The 19,993-nt window shown below is 41.9% G+C and overlaps 1 protein-coding gene across 1 annotated transcript in view; it reads left to right on the plus strand.

The window, feature by feature from the left end:
• Window positions 1-2,241: 2,241 nt before the first annotated feature.
• Window positions 2,242-19,993, plus strand: part of Dpp4 (dipeptidyl peptidase 4) — a 76,893-nt gene continuing 59,141 nt past the window's right edge. Inside the window, exons 1-3 of the mRNA XM_035447071.1 lie at window positions 2,242-2,247; window positions 2,391-2,533; window positions 2,665-2,828. Of these exons, the coding sequence (XP_035302962.1) occupies window positions 2,242-2,247; window positions 2,391-2,533; window positions 2,665-2,828 (313 nt within the window). The remainder of the gene's footprint in view (window positions 2,248-2,390; window positions 2,534-2,664; window positions 2,829-19,993) is intronic.

Below are 19,993 nucleotides of genomic sequence, written 5' to 3' on the forward strand. Positions count from 1 at the left end.
AAGTCTGAACTCAAGGGTCCTACACAGAACATTCTTTCCCAGGGCTGTAAGGAAATATCTGCTCTTGTCCTCATTGGCTCATAGGTGACATTCTTCCCCTTCTCTCTATGCCATTTCCCCTCCGTGAATGTGTCTGTTTCCCCATTTTATAAAGATATGAATCATATTGGATTAAATCCTCATTGTTTAACATGCAGAGGACCTATCTCCAAACGAGGACCTTTAGAAGATTCACTTGGTATCACCAACTACACAAATGGGATCTCCACAATGAACAGAGTCTTGCCTGATCTTCCAAATGATAAAGCGGGCCTTTATCATTGGACCACTAGATAGAAATGGCTTGTGCTGTGGAAGAGACAAACCCACCAGATAATACAAGGCAAAAACAAGCACTGTGCAGAGAACTCAGATTCTGACAGCCTTCTCCCATGGGGTTAATGTCTCTTCCTCAGCGCTTTCCCTCAGTGGCTTTGTGGGGAGTGCCCCGTAAGCAGAGAATGGTGGAGCAAGAAGCATCCTTCTTTAGCAAGGAAAGCTGGCATAGCTTTCGGGATAGCTACTAATATCAAAGCCCCACTCAGGAAATCTTCCTAAGACACAGAACCTTGAAAGGCACATCTGCTTTTCCATTCTGGGTGGGGAAAGAGTGATGGGATAGAATAGCTATGCTGACTCCAGTGGCAGTTAATGTGTTGACTAGCTGATGATTAAGGATTTATTAAAAAACACCATCAAAAGACTGATGCATGAAAGTCTCTCAAAATGTGCACTGAGTGTGGAAATAATTGAGTATGAATGGAAGATTTATCCCAGAAAACAAGATGATCTACTCTATAGACTCCATCCAATGACCCTTGGTGCAGGCTTACAGGATAAGCCCAAGGCTGATGTGTTGCTACTACTGTAATTGCTCCACTATTGTAAGTCCCCCAAGTGCTGACAGTGAGGGACAGGAGTGGGTCTCATACTGTTCTCTCTAGGCTTTCTTAGACTGCCTCTTCAGCTCCAGCTCAAGACTCCAGTAAACCTCTTTTTTTTTTTTTTTTTTTTTTTTTTTTTTTTTTTTTTTCAAGACAGGGTTTCTTTGTGGCTTTGGAGGCTGTCCTGGAACTGGCTCTTGTAGACCAGGCTGGTCTCGAACTCACAGAGATCTGCCTGCCTCTGCCTGACTGGGACTAAAGGCATGCGCCACCACTGCCAGGCTGACTCCAGTAAATCTTGACTCAACTTCTTCAGGTGATGGGAGAGGGAGATAGAAACAGATTGGATACTCGGAAGACTTAATGAAGAGGACATTCTGAGTATCTTATAGTCCATTTGTATGGCATGCCACGGATGGATGATGATTTATACAGAAATACACTCCTTTAAATTGTGGAGACAAGAAAACCCAAGGTCAAGTGCTTGGGTATTCTGTCAGTGTCCTGCACTCTTAATTGAAGCTCCATAACTTGTGAAGTGACTTGGTGGAGTGACACAGTGTGCCGTGTGCATAATCCTCCTCCCTGTATAATAACACAGTAAACTGTAGAGCCGTGCTTAAATAACTTCCATGTAAGTGGTAATGTTATTATTATTATTATTATTTTTTTTTTTGTGTGTGTGTGTGTGTGTGTGTGTGTGTGTGTGTGTGTGTGTTGATAAGAAGACGCCCTCAAAATAACTGAAAATTCCCTGGGGAAGATTAATCCTGATATTCAGCCTGAAGTGTCATTCAAAAGTGACCAATCACCCTTTCTCGCCCTTTGTGGGCCTGATAGTATGGGCACTCAAATCCTTCTCTCAGCATGACATACCACCTCTAGGAGAGAGAGAAGTGGCAGTTAGTTTCAGCAGTGAGCTGTGAATCTGCCAAACACCATGCCCTCTTGGACCTCAGCTCCCTGGTTTGTTCATGCAAGGGAGCAGCTGTTAAACCCCACCGTGCAATGTCCCTTTCAGCGAAGGGGGATCGCTGTTCTCCGTGTCCCCCCACTCACGGGCGTCCTGCGTGCCACTCCCTGGCTCGCCCAGCGATCCTTCCGCACTCGGTCCGCTGCCCTGCGCCCACTCTACTCTGTGCAGCGAAGCCTTTACACTGAGCCCGCCTGGCGCTCACTAATGTTTAACTCGGGCCGAAACTTGGCGGCGAGTGCAGGGCGACTGCGTGCAGAGCAGCGGCGCAGGACGTCCGTCTCTGCGCGCTAACTTCTGCCTGCGCTCAAGCCCCAGAGCTCAGTTCAGAGGAGCCGCTCGACCATGAAGGTGAGTGCACCCCGCCTCTCACCTCCCTGGCCCCGGGCTCGGGCTGTGGGTGCTGTTTCACCAAACTATCCCCAAACTGCCCCAGATTTCCTGGAGGCAACCAGGAGCTGCCATTAGGCGGAAGCCACGGGCCATCCTAACAGGTGAAGGAAGGTCGCGTCTCGTGCACAGGCTTCTCCCTTAGAACTGTGGAGTGTCCTACTGGGACCCAGGCACTGAGCCTTGGAGATCGGGGACAATCGCCCGTGGACCGCACGCGGCGGCACCCTCTCTTGGCTTCAGACGGGTGGGTGGGAGGAGAGATATCAACAAGATCACAAGATCATGCTCGGGGCCAAAATTCAAGGCTTCCTGCCTGTGTGAACCCCAAACCTTACCAGTATACTTGTGCACCTGCAAACCCCTCGGCCTCTGAAGGGGCCCGAGGTCACAACCCTCTTCCCAGAGGAGAGACAAAGGCTTCTTTCTAATTGTTCGAATCCTGACCTGCTTGCAGACACCGTGGAAAGTTCTCCTGGGACTGCTTGGTGTAGCTGCTCTTGTCACCGTCATCACCGTGCCACTGGTTCTGCTGAACAAAGGTAGAAACCTTGCAACATCTTAAAATGATAGAGCGATTGGAGATGGGGTCAGGTGACATGTGATCACACAAAGTGGGCTTAGTTTATTGGGGCCCTGGACCAGTCAGTGTACCTGGTTATAGCCTAGAAGACTGACAAGACTCCAAATAACTTTGCTACTTCTGGGGGCTCCTGTGCTTAGGTTGTAAGCCTTGAGGCTTTATTTTGTTGTGTAAAGCAAACACACACTTCCTGAAACTGGGAGAAAGGCGCAGTTTCTTTTCATTTAATGTAATTGCAAACATCTTAACCTCAAAGTGATTTTAGAAGACGGTGGCTGTAGATCTTCCAAAGAAATAAGGCATCCTTTGAAAATCCTAAACATGGCAACATGAATTTCTTAAGTGGAGTGGGAAATGAGCAAGGAAGCCCCATGATATAATTTTGAAAAAAAAAAGGAAAAGAGGCTGGGCCTTGGTGGTGCATGCCTTTAATCCCAGCACTCTGGAGGCAGAGACAGGTGGATCTCTGTGAGTTCGAAGCTAGTCTGGTCTCCAGAACGAGTGCCAGGATAGGCTCCAAAACTACACAGAGAAACCCTGTCTCGAAAAACAAAAACAAAAAACACAGGAAACCCAGAGACTTTCTTCCTTCAGGTGTGATGAGAGTTCGTTGGTTGTAAGATTCAGTGTGGAGAAGCAACTATTTGACTATTTTAGAAACACTACAGCACTAAATCGCCACTGCACGTAACAGAGTAACCTGGAATCACCCAGTTTGTGGTGGGTTATTTCACTGAAAGTCACCAGTGTGTGTTTTCAGATTGCTAGAGCCTTCCCGTTTAGCCCCAGCTTTTGGTACAAAACAGACACCACTATTGGATGCCAGCGAGTGAGAATAGTTAATGCAGGTCTCCTCTGACTCTTCTCCCATCGGCCACTCTGAATCACTCACTGCACACTCTGAATCAGCCTTTCTGGGTGGAATTGTAGTCAAGTGGTCTTAGATTTCAAGGCAACAACTGAAAGTTCGCATGTAGAGCTATCAGAAACATCCCATTTAATGATGGAGCAAAGGTACCACAGGTTAATAATTGAACTCACTACAGATGATATTGAATTAAGATATCAGTGGTTACTATGTTTTAGGCAGTGTAGTTCTGTTGTCCCAGGACTAAGGAGAGTCGAAAATTCAAGGCCATCCTCAGCTACAGATGAAACTGAAGGCCAGCCTGGAAGATATGAGACCCTATCTCGAAGTAATAAAAAATAAAACTTAAGTAACATTCAAAAGTCCATGGGAGGAAAAGATGAGCCATATCTAGAGTCAGACAATCTCAAAGTAGAGCCTGGATAGCTGATTTTTCTTAACAAAACCACAGAGGCATCACAGCATTCCAGGAAAAATTGTAACCACAGAACTTCCTCAAGGGAAGCTAGTGGGATTAAGGCCTGTGGCTAAGCCTACTTCAGATGGACAATGAATACTCTTGAGGCCCAAGTCATGAACTTGCCTTCCAAGGGGCTTGCTCAAATTATCATTAGCTGTAAGACTTTTTATTTTACTGGATATGTTATCCAGACTCCAGAGTGCCTGTTTTGCCCTCTCAGTGAACAGCATTCACTGTCTTCTCTCAACAAAATATCAAGGATGTTCCTCTGCAGAGGGCTTTCTAGAAGACTCACATGTCTCCTTTCACTGACTCTTAGGATTTAAGCTTGAGAGGCCTGAGTACACTGCCCAGAGGAGCAGAAGGAACTCTCTTGGGAATATGGAGGAGCTTGAAGTGTTAGAAAATACAAATGGTTTGTGTGGCAACACACAAAGATCAAATTCTGTGCTCAGGGATTCTAAAGGTCTGAGGGCCAGAGAAAAAGGTGTAGCGTGTAGGGGAAGCAAGGAATGGGCTTGATGTAAAGATATGGGAAGATATATACATACATGCATACATACATACATACATACATATAAAACATATATACATATTTAGATATGTATATTCTCCTTTATGTATGAGTGTTTGCCTGCTCCAGGTGCCTGTGGAAGTCAGAAGTGGGTAGTGATTCCTTGGAACTAGAGTTACAGATGCTTGGGAGCCATTGCGTAGGTGCTGGGAATTAAACCCTGATCTCCAAGAGCAGCAAGCTCTCTTATGCACTGCTGAGCCATCTCTCCAGACTCCTCCCCTTTAATATATGGGGGAATTTCAAGCATGCCTGGATTCCTGAGCTTGATAGTGGAAGAAGGGTGGACTGGAAGGAAAAGCAAGGAAGGTGGCCCCAAACAAGGTGCAGCTCACAATTGGAAGCTGGAAACTACTCAGATATGAATGAGTACACTTTTGTGACCGGTTAACCTCAAGAAAGTGTGGGGGAGGGTAGCAGAGAATGCCTCCTGGGGACCTGATAGAAACCCAGTTTCCTGGTAGCTTGTTTACACTTAACATTGTTCTTTCTTTCTACTTCTGAATTCTGCTGTGTGTTTAGATAGAAAACGAAAGTCATCTTGTGTCAACTCTTATCATAAGGGGTAGAGATGACAAGCCAGGCATGTAGCATTTCCACTAGGTCAGCAATACCTTTCCTGGGCTGTGCCACACAGTAAGGGATTCTTAAAGGAAGCCGGCTTCATCCTGATGAGATGATGAGATAGATGCCTGCCCACCCCACCCCACGCCCAAGGGTTAACATCACACCACCTCAGGCAAGGATAAAGCAGGAAGGGAGGAGTGGAAAGGGAAAGAGAGAGGGGAATTGAAAGAGGGAGAAAGAAAAAGAGGAGAGATTTCATTGAAGACAGAAGAGACCTAGATTATGTACAAAGCAAAGAATTAAACAGCTAAAAGGACAGGGGAAGAGAAGGGCAAACCTAAGTTCTTCCCTGTGAGGCTAGTTTAAACAAGGTCAAGTGTTTCCATATGAAATGCTGATGTCAAGAAAACCAGAAGCACTAAACACAGGGAACTGGGGAAGAGAGAGTTCAAACTATTGTATTTTTTATTTGTAAAGATAAAAAAGCTTCCTGAAATCAGAAGTTAGCTGAGAAGCTCGCCCTTATCTAGGAAAAAAATAAATTAAAACCTCACTGCTTGGTTTATGTGTAGTGTGTGTAAAGCTCTTTAAACTTCCACTTCCCTTGTTAGAGACAAGTTACATTGGGCTTCCCAGAGAATCAGCAATGAAACATATCAACACATGTTACCTGCCAAGTGGAAATGAAGCCTTCTCATTCAGAATTTGTGATTACTTCACTTTATAGTGTGTGTAAGGATTCAGGCATTATGCTGGCCTGCCCCTGTCACCAGACAGAATGCACTCAGGCAGTGCCCTGGTCAGCACAGGGTTCCCCTGCTTCAACGTAGTCTGCACGCAGGTGCAATGGACCCTCTAAAAATAAAAACCCCAGCCCACTTCCGATGTTTTCCCACTGTTCCCCTGGGGCAGACAGGACTTTTCCTGTCTCCCTCTTCTATCCTCTCTGTGTCTCTGTGTCTCTTTACCTCTTTCCTTAGCCCCTCCCTTCCCTTTCTAATAAAACTTCTCACTTAAGCTCTGTCTGCCTGGCATGTTTGTTCCTTGCCTGCCATGGAATCCGCCAAAGTCCCCCACACGCTTTATTACAACAGTGTGATATTTGGAACATTTCATTGTCAAATAGTTCTATCATTCAGTTTAATTATGAAATAAAAACAGCCCTCTTGTTACTTTCTCTGCTCCAAAGTAAATTTCCTTAATACCGTCTTCTAATTGGTAAGAAACTTGACTTCTCATCCACCCCCAGTCCTAAAAGAAAACCCAAATATGAAGAGAGTCATCAGAGAGAAAAGATAACATCTGTAAAGTTTACCTGAGAAAATCGATTCCCAGTCGAAAGAACAGAAATGACCTGAAAGAAAGCTTTGTGTATGCCAGAGGACAGTTCTCCACACCCTGCTCTGTCAAAGCACAGTTGATTGTTGTGAGCCTTCCTGAGTGTTCCTGTCATCAGTGGTTGGTCTTTTCCAGGCCAGCAATTCGGGCTTTCTTTTCCCTGGGTATAGCATGAGCCTTAGCCTTTTGTGCCTTGGAAATCCTGTCCCCTCCTCTCAAAAGGGATCTGAGACGGAGAGAGACAGGACTTTGCCTGGTTAATGGTCAAAGAATAACAACCTGAAGGGACTGTCCTGAGCTGGTGTGGTGTGCTTTTAATGTTAATTACTGAGACCCCAGGGGAAGGTGGCTGCAAAGAACACAGAAGCATCTGGCTTTTGTGGGGAGAAAGTGTGTATTAACAGTCAGCAAATGTTCACTCTGTGTGCCTTGTATTGGGCTGAGGGTTTTCATCCATTTCTCATGTAACCCTTAAGAGTACTCTTGGAGAAAGTAGTACCATTATCTTTTCCACTTGAAAAAAAAAAAGAAGTTACTTTTTCAGGAAGAATGGATTTCTCCAAAGCCTGAGGCAACAGGCATTATCTCCTAGATTATGGGTGAGGAATTTGGGTGTGGATCACCTTGGGACTGTGGTTTAAGGTCTCTCCTGAGGTTGTCACCTGAAAGGCTAAAGGAAGATGGAGGATCCTATGCAAGGCCACTCACCTAGTGCTTAGCTAGAGACCTAAGTTTCCCTGCTATAAGCCTCTTAAATCAGCAAGGCAGATGCATTCTCTTGAAGGAATAACAAGAAGGGCTAAAAGCAGGAAGGCCTGGTGCCTGTCATGACATAGTCTCAGAAGTGGCCATCACAACATGAATTCTGTTGTTTGGTAATAGCAGTACAAAACAACCCTGATACAACACGGTGTGTGTGTGTGTGTGTGTGTGTGTGTGTGTGTGTGTGTGTGTGTGTGACAAACACCAGAAGCCACATAGCACTGGACCATCTAGGGGTATGAATGCCAAAGAAATGAAGAAACTTTCTCGGTTTTCTATAGAGAGTTACACATAGACCATGTGCCTCTAGCTGCTACTTTGATACTGTTAAACCCCACTGTCATTTTGTTAGCTTGTGATCAAGTGTAGAATCAGCCGGGTCTGATTATGTAGCTATAACATAGAGTCTCCACTGTTAATCTCTATATCCTACATGTCTTGAGGAAAAGAACCTATTCCAGAGGCCTCTATTCCTATCTAAGGCTATTTGCAGGCAACAACTTAAAGAATTAACATTCTAGACTTCCCCATCCAAATACCCTATGTGATGTTGGAGAATCCTGTGGATTAAATTAAGGGCCTCATGAGTGCTGGGCAAATGTTGTAATCACTGGGATACCCCAGGCCATCATCTATGCTTTTGAATGGTCTTATTGACAGTGGGAGTGAGCCAAGAGACACATGGAAGTTCCATGATGCCACCTGCAATAACAGGAGAAATTCCTTTCAGAGACTTCCACTCACTGAGGTGAAGCTGGGATCCTTGACCTCACTACAGAAAAGAATTTCAAGACATGCCAGAATGAGTTGGAGTTCATTACGGAAGAGATTTTTAACATAGAAGTTAATGGAAAGAGGCATCCAGGGAAAGAGTAACATACACCTCAGTGTAGGTATGAGCTTCTTAAGAGGGAGTTGGACTTAAGTGTTTTTGCAATAGCCTTATTAAAAAATCTTGGTGCTTTCTGATGTTACATCTCAAAGGGTTGCTAAGGAACTCAGTGAGATCATAGGGCTGTTACCGGGTGCACTGGACAGGATTACAGCTGATAAGATAAAGCCCAGTACGCAAGGTCATACAGGGAATTATATGTTTATAGGCTTGTTTGTAAAAATATCCAGAAAATTGTAGGTTCTCATCTAGGACAAGAGTTAAGACCATTTTGAAAGGTACACATGCTTAGGACCTAAACATGGTTTGTGGCTATTTAAGAATTCTTATTGGAAAGATCTCTATAGAAAAGATCTCTATAGAAAACATCTCCAAGCAGACAACCTTTTCAGTGAGTTTTGTTAATGGTATTCTTGACTCTCAGCTGATGAGTCTTGAAGCAGACTCCAGTGTGTGTGTGTGTGTTGGGGGGGTGTCTTTTCCTTCTCATGTACCCTTAATTGTTCCTGTTTTGCACCCCTGCTTTATTAAGTAGTAATAGTAATAACGGCTCATTTTGATTTATCACCAACAATATATTACACTTCCTTTGCTACTGATACAAGTTATATTATTCCATCTAATCTTCATAGAATAATCAATTTCAGAGAGAGAGAGATTCATATTTAAAACTTGAAGACACTAGGGTATGGAAAGCTTCAGGGCTTACAATTAAGTATAGGAAGCCAAATCTTTTGTCTTATAGCCTCCCCTGAACCTGCCAGTTCTCAGAAATAACTGATTTGAAGAAATGCCTTGATGACCAGTTTCTCAGAGTTAATGTTTAATCATTGCCTTATGGCTGAATGCTAGTCCTTTCATTGTTGTGAATCAATATCATGTAAATATTTCCACCTTAAGTCTTCATAACTCCTTTAAAACCTCTGTAAGAAGGTAGTCTCTCAATTTTAGAATAACCTGAAACCACGTTTGTCTAAAGAAAAAGGAAGATTTTAATTTTAACATAGTAAAATTATATATGACAAAAGTTATCAAGCAAGAACTATAGTTAACAATATATAGTCCATTAACATTTGGCAAAATTTAAAGAAAATATTCTATCTTATCTTTATGAGTCTAAAGTTTTATATGTAATTTATCTTTTATCATAACTAAAGGAAACCATAACAATAACTATCTTCAACTCCATCAAAGACCCCAGAAGAATAATACATAAACTCTAGAATTGACAGAGACATCTCGATGCCTGGCCAGTCACCCAAAGTTTCTGTGTAACATTGGGGCATCCATCTTCAGCCTATAGACCTAGAGTGTCTAGCAGACTTCTCTGAGAAGTGGGAAATTTGAAACTTTCCACCTGTATTGGCAGTTTGCCCGTCATTTTTCTGTGTCCTGCATAATGTTTGACAGATTTTCCATGAAGCAGGAACACTGAAGGACTGTCCCATCTTGCTTTGGCAAGTTCAGCAGTCACTTTCCTGTGGGTCCTGCATGTTAATACAGCATAAAGTCAAACAGTCCAGACAAAAGCAATTTTTTGCCCAAATGGCTAGTCTTGCCATATTGGAAGCAAACTCCATATGGAGGTTCTTTGATGCCCATCTTTCTCTCTGATGTAATTGGTGTTGCCAGGAGCAGTTGTGCCTCATTGTCATGAAAAACCTAACTAAACCATTTTAAATGCCATATTCTATAGGTGTTGGAAAGGTTTTGAAGAATACCCATCCATTTGAAATATGTCTCTGTATATCTAGAAAATCTAACTAATGTAAGTTTTGACAACTATAGGTGAATATCTATAATCTGCATTTAATTAATCATTGCATTTTTAAAGAGCTCTATAAATACAATATCTAGAGTAGAAATATACATATAACAAAAGTGACCTTAAATTTGTATCAATAAACCAAATCCATGCCAATGCAAAGTATTCATTTCTATCTCATATTGCCTTTTTATCTTCAGAAAGAGATTGACTGAGATCATTTACCAGTTTCTAAGTCCATGTCACCAACCCCATTTAAATGAAAACAAACACTTATAAACAATATTTGGGAATGTGGGCATAGTTCTCTCTAAACGGCTTCCTGCTGTTTGGGGGCACTGTCAATTCCAAGGGGATCCTGAGAAAACCCAGAATCGTGGCCAACTCCTGACTATAGCAGTCTGTATGACTGTGTCATCCCAGTTGTCTTGGCTGTTGGATCACCTGGGCCACTGCTTCAGGGAGTCTTGTTTGATCAAACCATATTAGTCTGGAAGGAATCCACAACTTTCCATCTTCTGTGCAAACAAAAGCAGAACCTCTTTTCCAAAGTAACATGTCCTTAGACTTAAATTTTGAAGTCAAGGCATTTTCAAAATATATAGGTTGGACTATTCCAGCAGGCATTTATAATCAAATGTCTTTTAGCAGCTGTTGTTCTTTCCTCAGCAATCAAATAATTCAAAGACAACACAATAACAAACAGTATCCAGACTCTCTGTGTTTTTTCCATCCTTAAATGGCTTTTTTTCTCTATTTCATTTTTAATTTTCAGTTTTTTGAGACAAGGTTTCTCTGTGTATCTTTGACTGTCCTGGAACTCACTCTGTAGATCAGACTGGCCTTGAAACCATAGAGATCTGCCTGACTCTGTCTCCAGAGGGCTGGGATTAAAGTATGTGCCACCATACCCAGCTACTCTGTTTCTTTTTTAAGGACTTTCTCTATTCTTTTTCTTTTCTCTCCAAAGCCAACATATATTTTTAAACACACTGTATACCGTTTAGAGGCTTTGTTCCTCTGAATCTGTATTTGCTGTGTATCTCTATCTTTTTCTGACCACATGAGTCTTTAATCTACTAAACAGCATGGCTAAAATTAAAATGGCAACAGACCCTTTCCTTGGCTTTCTGAGAGTCTAGCTTCATGGTGGAGCTACTTATGCTTATGGGAGCCATGCTTATTGCCACAACTCTGAAGAGTTTCTAGGTCCATGTCACCACCACAAAGCATGACTCTGCCTGCTTGTAAACACCATTTAATTGTTTGGTAGCAGGGCCTCTTAAAAGAGCCCTGCTCTTTTTGCTGCTAACACTGAGTCAGGAAGCCTCTCTTAAAGGATCCTTCAGCCTCTACTTATCCGTAGCAAACAGAGCCCATCAGAGAAAATGCTGCTACCAATAAGTGTGTTTGCCTGTTCTTTTTTGTTTAGAATTCCTTCCCAAGCTCTCTCAGGATTAATGTGAGATACATCTGCCTCACATTGGATGCCATTTGTAGATGGAAATTTCTGTCCCAATGAATATCTGTGTATATTCACATGGTCTTGACTTACTGGTGATTATTCTCTTGGCAGCTATATGGCATCTCTCTCAGGACTCTCTGCATTTCTCTTGCCAGAATTCTCCTAGTCTGGTAGTCCTGCCTATATTTCCTGTCTGCCTATATCCTGCATTTTCATTGGCTGATACAGATTTATTCATCAACCAATAAGAGAAACATATATTCACAGCATACAGAAGGACATCCCCCATCATCCAAATATGATTTTGAGCTACTGGAGGGTTTAAACATAAGATTGGCATGATATTAGTGACACTGAAAAGTGTTTGTGTCTGAATCCTGTGTGGAGAGGGCAGGGGCTAGTTTGTTCCTGTGGAAGGGGAGATGATGGTGTCCTGGGGATGAAATCAGTTTGTTTGCTTTAGTGAGCTCTATTTCAGAGGTTAGACAGTGTAGGAATGTGAGGAATGAAGGGAGGAGAGCAGAGGGTTCCTAGAGCTACTAGGTGAATAGCCCAAGTAGAGAATTTTCATGAGCTAATCTGAAGAAATACCTGAGGCCAATTCTTCTCCCAAGGTCAGGCTGGGACCTGCTCTATAATACTCTCCTAGACCTGTATTGCAATGTTCTTATTCAGCAAATATCCTTGGTATATATTGTAAATGGTGGCACTCTGTTAGGAAGAATGTAAAGATGATAGCTCTGACCTCTGTGCTCAAATGGTTCACAATATTAAAGGAAACCTGAACATTAACTGCTCCCGAGAGCTCTTCTAGTAAATGATCAAAGAGCTACGGGAGCATTCAAAAACAAATGTCAAGCATTATCCAGGAAAGTTTATATGGAACCTAGCCAAGCACGAAAGAAAGATTAATGATTACTCAGCCTGGATATAATTCTTCCACTTCCCCAATCTCCAAGCTGACTAAAATGTTGCTTCTTCTCTATTTTTAGATTAACTATCAGTAAGGAAAGCAGATCACTGTGTGATTGGACTAGACTAATAAGCATCAGCCTTTCTAGGACTGGAGAGCAACGTCTTTCTTTAATGCAGGGAAGAGGGACCATTTAAGTTGAGTTGAGCATTCTGAAAGGCAGAAGAGAGATGGGCTGTGCAGACTGCTATCCATCTTGCTGTTGCCCTCTGTTCTTTGCATTAGGAAGATGTAAGTTCCCAGCTAGCTCTGCTCTCCAGAAAACTGAATCTTGTAACTCTCTCCTCATTTGGAGACTGTATTTTGATGTTCCCTTTTCCCAAGGGCATGTTGACTACAGCATATTCCTTATCTTGACCTCCAAAGAAAGCATAAGCAGGAAAAAACTGAATTTGCAATATTTAAGATACAAGTTTGAGGCAACAGAGGAAGTCAGAAACATTTAAAGAAAATTACTATCCTGTTTCTCATAAGAGGAAACAAAAACTATCACATTTTATCTGATTTGCAGCCATAAACCTTGACAAAAACAGTTAATATAAAATGAACAAGTAAATGCTTTATTTATTTGCTTTATTGTTTGTGTATGTATGTTGTGCCTGCATGCATATCTTTGTACTATGTGCTTAAAGAAGTCAGAAGAGGGCATTAGATTCCCTGTGACTGGAGTAACAGACTGTTGGGAGCCACCATGAGGGTGCTGGGAATAGAACCAGTCCAGTGCTGGTTCCCCAGTTTTATGACTGGGGTCTGTGGGCTCTCACTAGGTCAGGTCAGCTGTTTCTGTAGGTTTCTCCAGCATGGTCTTGACTGCTTTGCTCATCTCTCCTCCTTCTCTACAAACTGAATTGTAGAGAGGAAGTAAATAAGCAAATTTTTAAAAGACAATAAAAATTAGACCTACAAAAATTAATTTAGGAAAAGTAAGACTAAAATTAACAAATGGTCATAAAAACAAAATAAACAAATGAAAAGCAAGTAAAATAACCTCAGATCTCTAGATATTGTGACAGTTTTACATGGACAAAAGAATCTAGCTGATGTCTCAACTCCTTTAAGTTTTAGTGTGGAGTAGGGGTGGGGGACTAGGAGGTGGGATTGGTTATTAATCCAGTGAGGCTATGTTAATTTGTTGAATAGCAATAGGAAACAAATGCAGTGGTCATATTTAAACATAGGTAAATCATGTCCTTCTAGCCTCAGAACCATTCAGGGCCTTCCCATCTCCTTAAAGTCAAAACAGCTATTGCAGCAACCAGCTGGCTATCTAGTCTGAGCAGCAAGCACTTGTCTGAGCTCCCTCCTGTCTCTTTGTAACTCCTCCCATTTGCTCCTCTCTCTCCAGAGACTATTAACCTGAGTCTGCAACAACTCTCCCTTGCTCATTTTCAGATCTTGTCTCAAATGCTTCTTATCCATCGGCTTTTCAGCCTCTCCTGGTAAAAGCAGAAACATCCTGAAATGAATGCTCCTCCTCCCTCCCTGACTTGTTTTCTCCATAGCACTTACTACCACCTAGGTTGAACCATGGCCAACGTCTTTGCCCCCAAGTCTTCCCTTTTAGAATGCAAGCTTCCAGAGAGCCAGTTTTTCATCTCTAGTGCCCAGAACATTGAATAGCGCTGTATGTGTTGAATAAGTATTCCATGAATTAGAGTTAACACAAGAAGAATATTCTTTTTTTTTTTTTAACACTCGTTTATTTGTGTGTGAGAATGTTCATGCCACAGCCTGTGTGTGGAAGTCAGAGGACAACATGGGGTACGCATTTCATTCCTTACATAATATGTTCATAAACACAGACTCAAATCATCCTGTACTAGATCATGCAAAACTGCTATCTGTGCAGTGGTAGTTGGTTTGACAAAGAAGGGCGCATTCACTCCATTGGTGTAATTATAGTCTGATGAAGAAAGACACTTTAGATTGTTCATTCAAAGAATGATGTAAAATGTCCTGGTCAATTGGTAAAATATCAGGTGTAGAAAGTAGGCAGAAGAGGAGGTGGGGAAGAAGAGGTAAGTTTGGGTTGAGACAGGATGGACTGAGGCATGATGGGTGAAGGTGAGAGGAGAGACCTGAGACTATGGACACAGACGGTAGTATGTGCAAGCCACAAATGAATAGTCAATGGGCTCCAAGGGATGTAGATGCGACTTTCTTTTAAACCACTCTAAACATTTGGGCAAGTAACTGCACATGGTAAATGCTATGAGAGCAGACTTTATGAACTGGTGGGAATGAGTTAGGCCTTAGGGAGGTGTAAATTCAATGCTTGCAGCTAATTGGGGCTGGCACTAGCACATGAGAATAGGCAGATGGCCCAAAGAGGTGGCAAGGTCTGGCAAGCATTTCCTTATGAGGGATCCTCCTCATGTATACTTAAGGACTGGGAAGAAGTAAATAGTGAAGAGAAACTGAAAGGCTTGAAAGGGAAAGGATGAGACAATGACCATGGCCTTTGCAGGTCAGGAAACCAAGGCTGTAAGGCATAGGATGGCCAGGGGGTATCAGAAAGGAAGCCTCCCCATCCTTGGAGCACCAAGGAAAAGACTAAGCAAACAGGAGAGACAGATACACAATGAGCCCAGTAGAACCTGAGTCCCTGTGCGACTTTGATGAAGAAGTAGATTTTCACTAGGTAATTTTATACTCTTCAAAATGTATTATCACAAGGCATGTGATACTCAGCATTCTGTAATTTTAAAGCCTAGCGATCTTTTTAAAGAAACGGAAGTAATCTGTATTGAGCCTTACCTGACTAGTTTTTGAGAGCTTAGAGAAATGAAGATGAAAATCGCAAATAAGAGGGAATAGCAATGGATCAGATTCTCCCAGGAGTTGTTATCCTTACCACATTCCAGAGGCTGCTCTCTGATTGTGAAGAGAACACAGCCACCTCTCATGTCACCTTCAGTTGACTGCCTATTTCAATTAGCTGCAAGCATTGAATTTACACCTCCATAAGGCCTAACTCATTCCCACCATTTCATAAAGTATGCTCTCAAAGCATTGACCATGTGCAGTTACTTGCCCAAATGTTTAGAGCGGTTTAAAAGAAAGTCACAACTACACCCCTTGGAGCCCATTGCCTATTCAGTTGTGTCTTGGATGTTTATTAGTCATAACATTTTGATCATGACTATCTGTGCTTTGATCTACTTATCTCTAACACTGGGTAAGACTAAGATGAATAAGTGAGTTAATAAAATATACAATGCCTAAAACTATCCAGGACACCAAAATAATACTAAAAGATATATAAATGTGATTCTGGAAACATTTTCCAAGTGTTTTGTTTCTTAACAGTCCTAGGAGTTGAAAAATAATAACACTTACCATGTGCTCCATGATGCTAAAATTTTGCCTGGTAAACACTGGAAAACGAACCATTCTATGGGACATTTTCTAATGATTGCTTTTTCTTGGATCTTTGATTAGGAACATCTGTCCCAAAGAGTTGCTTTGTTGATTATGCTTATAAATATTTCTGGGAAGTTCTTCAGTTAGTCAATATTAGAGTTTTCCAGCTTCCCTAAATGATGGGTATTCTTCCCAAAACCAGCTGATCATTCCCAGCTTTCAAGACAACACCCTCTGTCAATATCTCTCCACAATTATTTTCAGTAATTTGTGATCAGAGAAACTACCCCCTAGGCTGAAGCAATTTGATATGTTCTGTAAGTCATTTATCCCTATACTCAAGAAGTTTTCTCCTTCACCAGTTTCTTATCACTTCAGATTACACTGCCAGGCAACTTAGCAAGGCATGGGTATACCTGTTGTATTAGTTTAGGCCTTTGTTTTTATGTCTTATCTATTCCCAAGAGAGTTCTATCAAGTGATGAGAGTAGCTATAGTCAGAATAAAGGTCAGTTTTACTTCCAAAAGAAATAAGCAAGCCTGTGGCCCTCAGTAGCACTGGCTCTGTGTGTGGATCCTCATGGACCTTCTCTTGGCAGCAGTAAACATGGGTGCGTACCAGTGACAGCATTGTTTCATCTTGACCCAAATATGGGCCCATTTACTCTCTGGTGCTCTGTAGAGCCGTGTTCTTATTGATTCCAGGCCATCTACATCACTCTCAGTGTCTGTTAATCTAATCTTGAGAAGTGTGTGCTTTGTCATATTGCTCACTGTTTTGAGAAATGTCTAGGCACTTATTTAACACTCCACATTGGCCATATGCTTTTGTAAATAAAGTTTTTTTGGAAATACAACACCATTCATTTATTGGCAATAATGACTTCCAAGTTATAAAGCTGCCATGAGTAGCTGTAGAGTTTCCTAAATCTAGGTCTTGAATAAAGCATATTGGTTATGTTACCTCATCTCATCATTGAAAACTCCCCTAAGCTTTACAATGTTATTATGTCAAATTTGTGTATTGGAAACTTGAGTCTTTAAAAGTCTGTCTTAGCCATTTTGTGTTGCTATAACAAAATACCAAAGATTGGGTAATTAGTAAAAACCTAAATTGTTTTACAATTATAGAGGATGAGAAGCCTAGGACCATGGCACTAAGTAGAATTTAGTGTCTGATGAGAGTCTTTATAATATCTCCTCAATAGCAGAAAGGCAAGAGGACAGGACAGAGGGCAGGTTAATTTATTCCAGTTGTTTTTTTATATAAAGTTATGATTCTCCATAAGAGCCGAGTGAACATGATTCAATCACTTTCCTACAAGCTCTGTCTTTAGTTTATTTCATTTTGTTCCTTTTATTGAAAATAGAATTTTTTCTCATAAAATATATCTTGATTATAGTTTCCTTTCCCTCTGCTCCTTCCAGTTCCCCCTCCCATCCTGTCCAGATCCATTCCCTTTTTGTCTGTGGTGGTTTGAAAGAAAATGGCCCCCAAAGGGAGTGGCGCTACTAGGAGGTGTGGCCTTGTTCGAGGAGGCGTGTCCCTGTGGGGTTGGGCTTTGAGGTCTCATGTATGCTCAAGCCAAGCCCAGTAAGACAGTCTACTTCCTGTTGCCTTCATACCAACATGTAGCAGCTCCTTTTCCAGCACCGTGTATATGCTTCCATGCTCTCCACAAAGATAATGAACTAAACCTCTGAAATTGCAATTCTTTGTCAGAATTGTCATGGCCATGATGTCTATTCACAGTAATAGAAACTCTAACTAACATACTGCCTCTCATTAGAACAGAACAACCAGGCTTCTAAGAGATAACAACCAAACACAGAAAAATAAAATATAATAACATAAAAACAAAAACCATCACATTGAATCTGGACAAAGCAGCCCAACAGAAGGAAAAGAGCCCCAAGAGCAGTTTCAAGAATCAGAGGCCCACTTGTTGACACACATAGGAGTCCCATAAGAGTATTAAACTGAAAGCTATAACATATTTGCAGGGGGCTCAGTGTAGATCCATGTAGGCCCTGTGCTTGCTCCTTCAGTCTCTGTGAGAGCCTATGTGCCTTGTTTAGTTTATTCAGAGGGCCTTGTTCTCCTGGTGTCCTACATCCCCTCTGGCTCTTACACTCTCTCTGTGTTCTCTTCTGAGGAGTTCCCTGAGCTCTGAGGGTTGGAATTTGATGGAGACACCCCATTTACAGCTGTGTTTTCCAAGGACTCTCTCTCCATGTAATGTCTGCAAACCCTGTCTCTTAGCAGCACAACAGAGAATGAGTTTTAACACATGATTTGTGAAGAACATTCAAACCAAAGCATGTCCTTTTCACATGCCAGGTACATTCAGTACCCTTCTTAACTCCTGAAGCTAATTCTAGCATCCACCCAAAAGTGCCAAGTGAAGAGCCTCATTTAAGTCAGAAACAAATGAAACTCAAGAGAAGACTCATCCTGAGGTAGATTTTCTCCAGCTGTGAAACTGAAATCAAGCATGTTACATGTGTTAACCTACAGTGGTAGGACAGAAATGGGATGGGTGTTTCTATTTCAAAAGAGAGAAAAAGGAAAGAAAGAAATACTAGGTCCTGGGTAAGCTCAAACCCCAACAGGGAAAGCCTCATTAACTCTTTGTGTATTGAGAAAACCATTTGGATCAATGTTCACTTTTAGACATACTTGGGCAGGTCTTCAGTCTCTTGCTAAGCACAACCCATATAGTATCTTTTATAGGTTTAAGTCTTGTGCCTGTGGCTTCCCCAGGCTGGTGTTTTGAGTTAGTTCCCCTATCCCTGCCCAGTTCTAGAATCTCATTGGTAGACTCAAACTCATTGCTCTGCTGAACTTTGTCCCACTGGGGCTTTCTAGAGCAATGCTAAGACAGTTCTCTGTATTGGCCCTATGGCTTTCTGAAATAACCTGAGACCAGGTGATGACTGCTGTGCCTCCAAAGATCATGCATAATGTTTGTCTGTAGAGGTGATACTGCATGTACCGCATGTATGCCACCAAGGAGTATGACCAGTATCTTGCAAAGTGGCCACTGAGACACTCTTAGACCTGCTAGAGCTGCACGTGGAGCATCAGAAGAACACCACACCAGAATTCAGGGAGTATAGATTTAAGGCAACTCAGGGCAGTAATACTGTGTTCCTGTGGACATGCAAGGCTCCTGTTTTGGTATGGTTCCTTGCCTTGACATGCTCATGTCTATGATGAAAAGGCAGGGCCAATAATCTCCAAAATGTGTTTAAAATCATTCTTCCAGTCTCTTTGTGAATAGCACTATGGTTTGTGATTTTTGAACTTTGTGTTGAAAATTTAACTCTAATGCAGAAATGTTAGAGATGGGCCTTCCATCAGGTGTCAGGCAGTGAGGGCTCCACTGTCAAGTGGATTATTGTTGTGTTTGCAGAAGCAGGTTTATTATAAAAGGAAGTTACATATACCCTTGCCCTGTCTTGTAGACTTTGCTGCCATGTGATACTTTATGCCTTTCTATAATTCAGCAGCAAGGTGCCTACAAGACATGAACTAATAATGATCTTGTACTTCCCAGTCTCCATAAACATCTACTATTTAGTCTTACCCAGTCTGGGGCATTCATCTTGAGTACCATAAAGCAGATTGGAGCCCAGAGCCTCAAGTGCCTTTCTTATACATTAACCTCTGTATCAAATAATTACTTGCCCAAACCCTTGACATTCTTTCCAAATATGGCCTTCTCATCATTATTACCTAGTTAAACAGCATTTTCCAAGTATTTAAGTTCCATTCCCCTTTTTATTGTCAACTCTTTCTGTCATTCATGTCTTTAGTCTTGCATTTTGCTATAGACAGTTAAGAGAACCCACCAAATACCCTGAACACTTAGAAATTCCTTTCACCAACTTATCGTCATAGCTCCTGTAGTCTACTTTTCAGAAAGCCTTTGCGCACAGACACCAAGTTCTTTGCCACTCTGAGAAAGGATGGCCTTTCCTCCAGTCCCCAAAAGACTGTTTGCATTTCTGTCTAAGACTTCATCAGAGTAGCCTGTGCTGTCTTTTTTCTCCCACCATTTTTTCTTATATTTCTTTTTTGTTTTGTTTTTACA

Source organism: Cricetulus griseus, chromosome 6, assembly GCF_003668045.3.
Source record: "Cricetulus griseus strain 17A/GY chromosome 6, alternate assembly CriGri-PICRH-1.0, whole genome shotgun sequence".
NCBI lineage: Eukaryota > Metazoa > Chordata > Mammalia > Rodentia > Cricetidae > Cricetulus > Cricetulus griseus.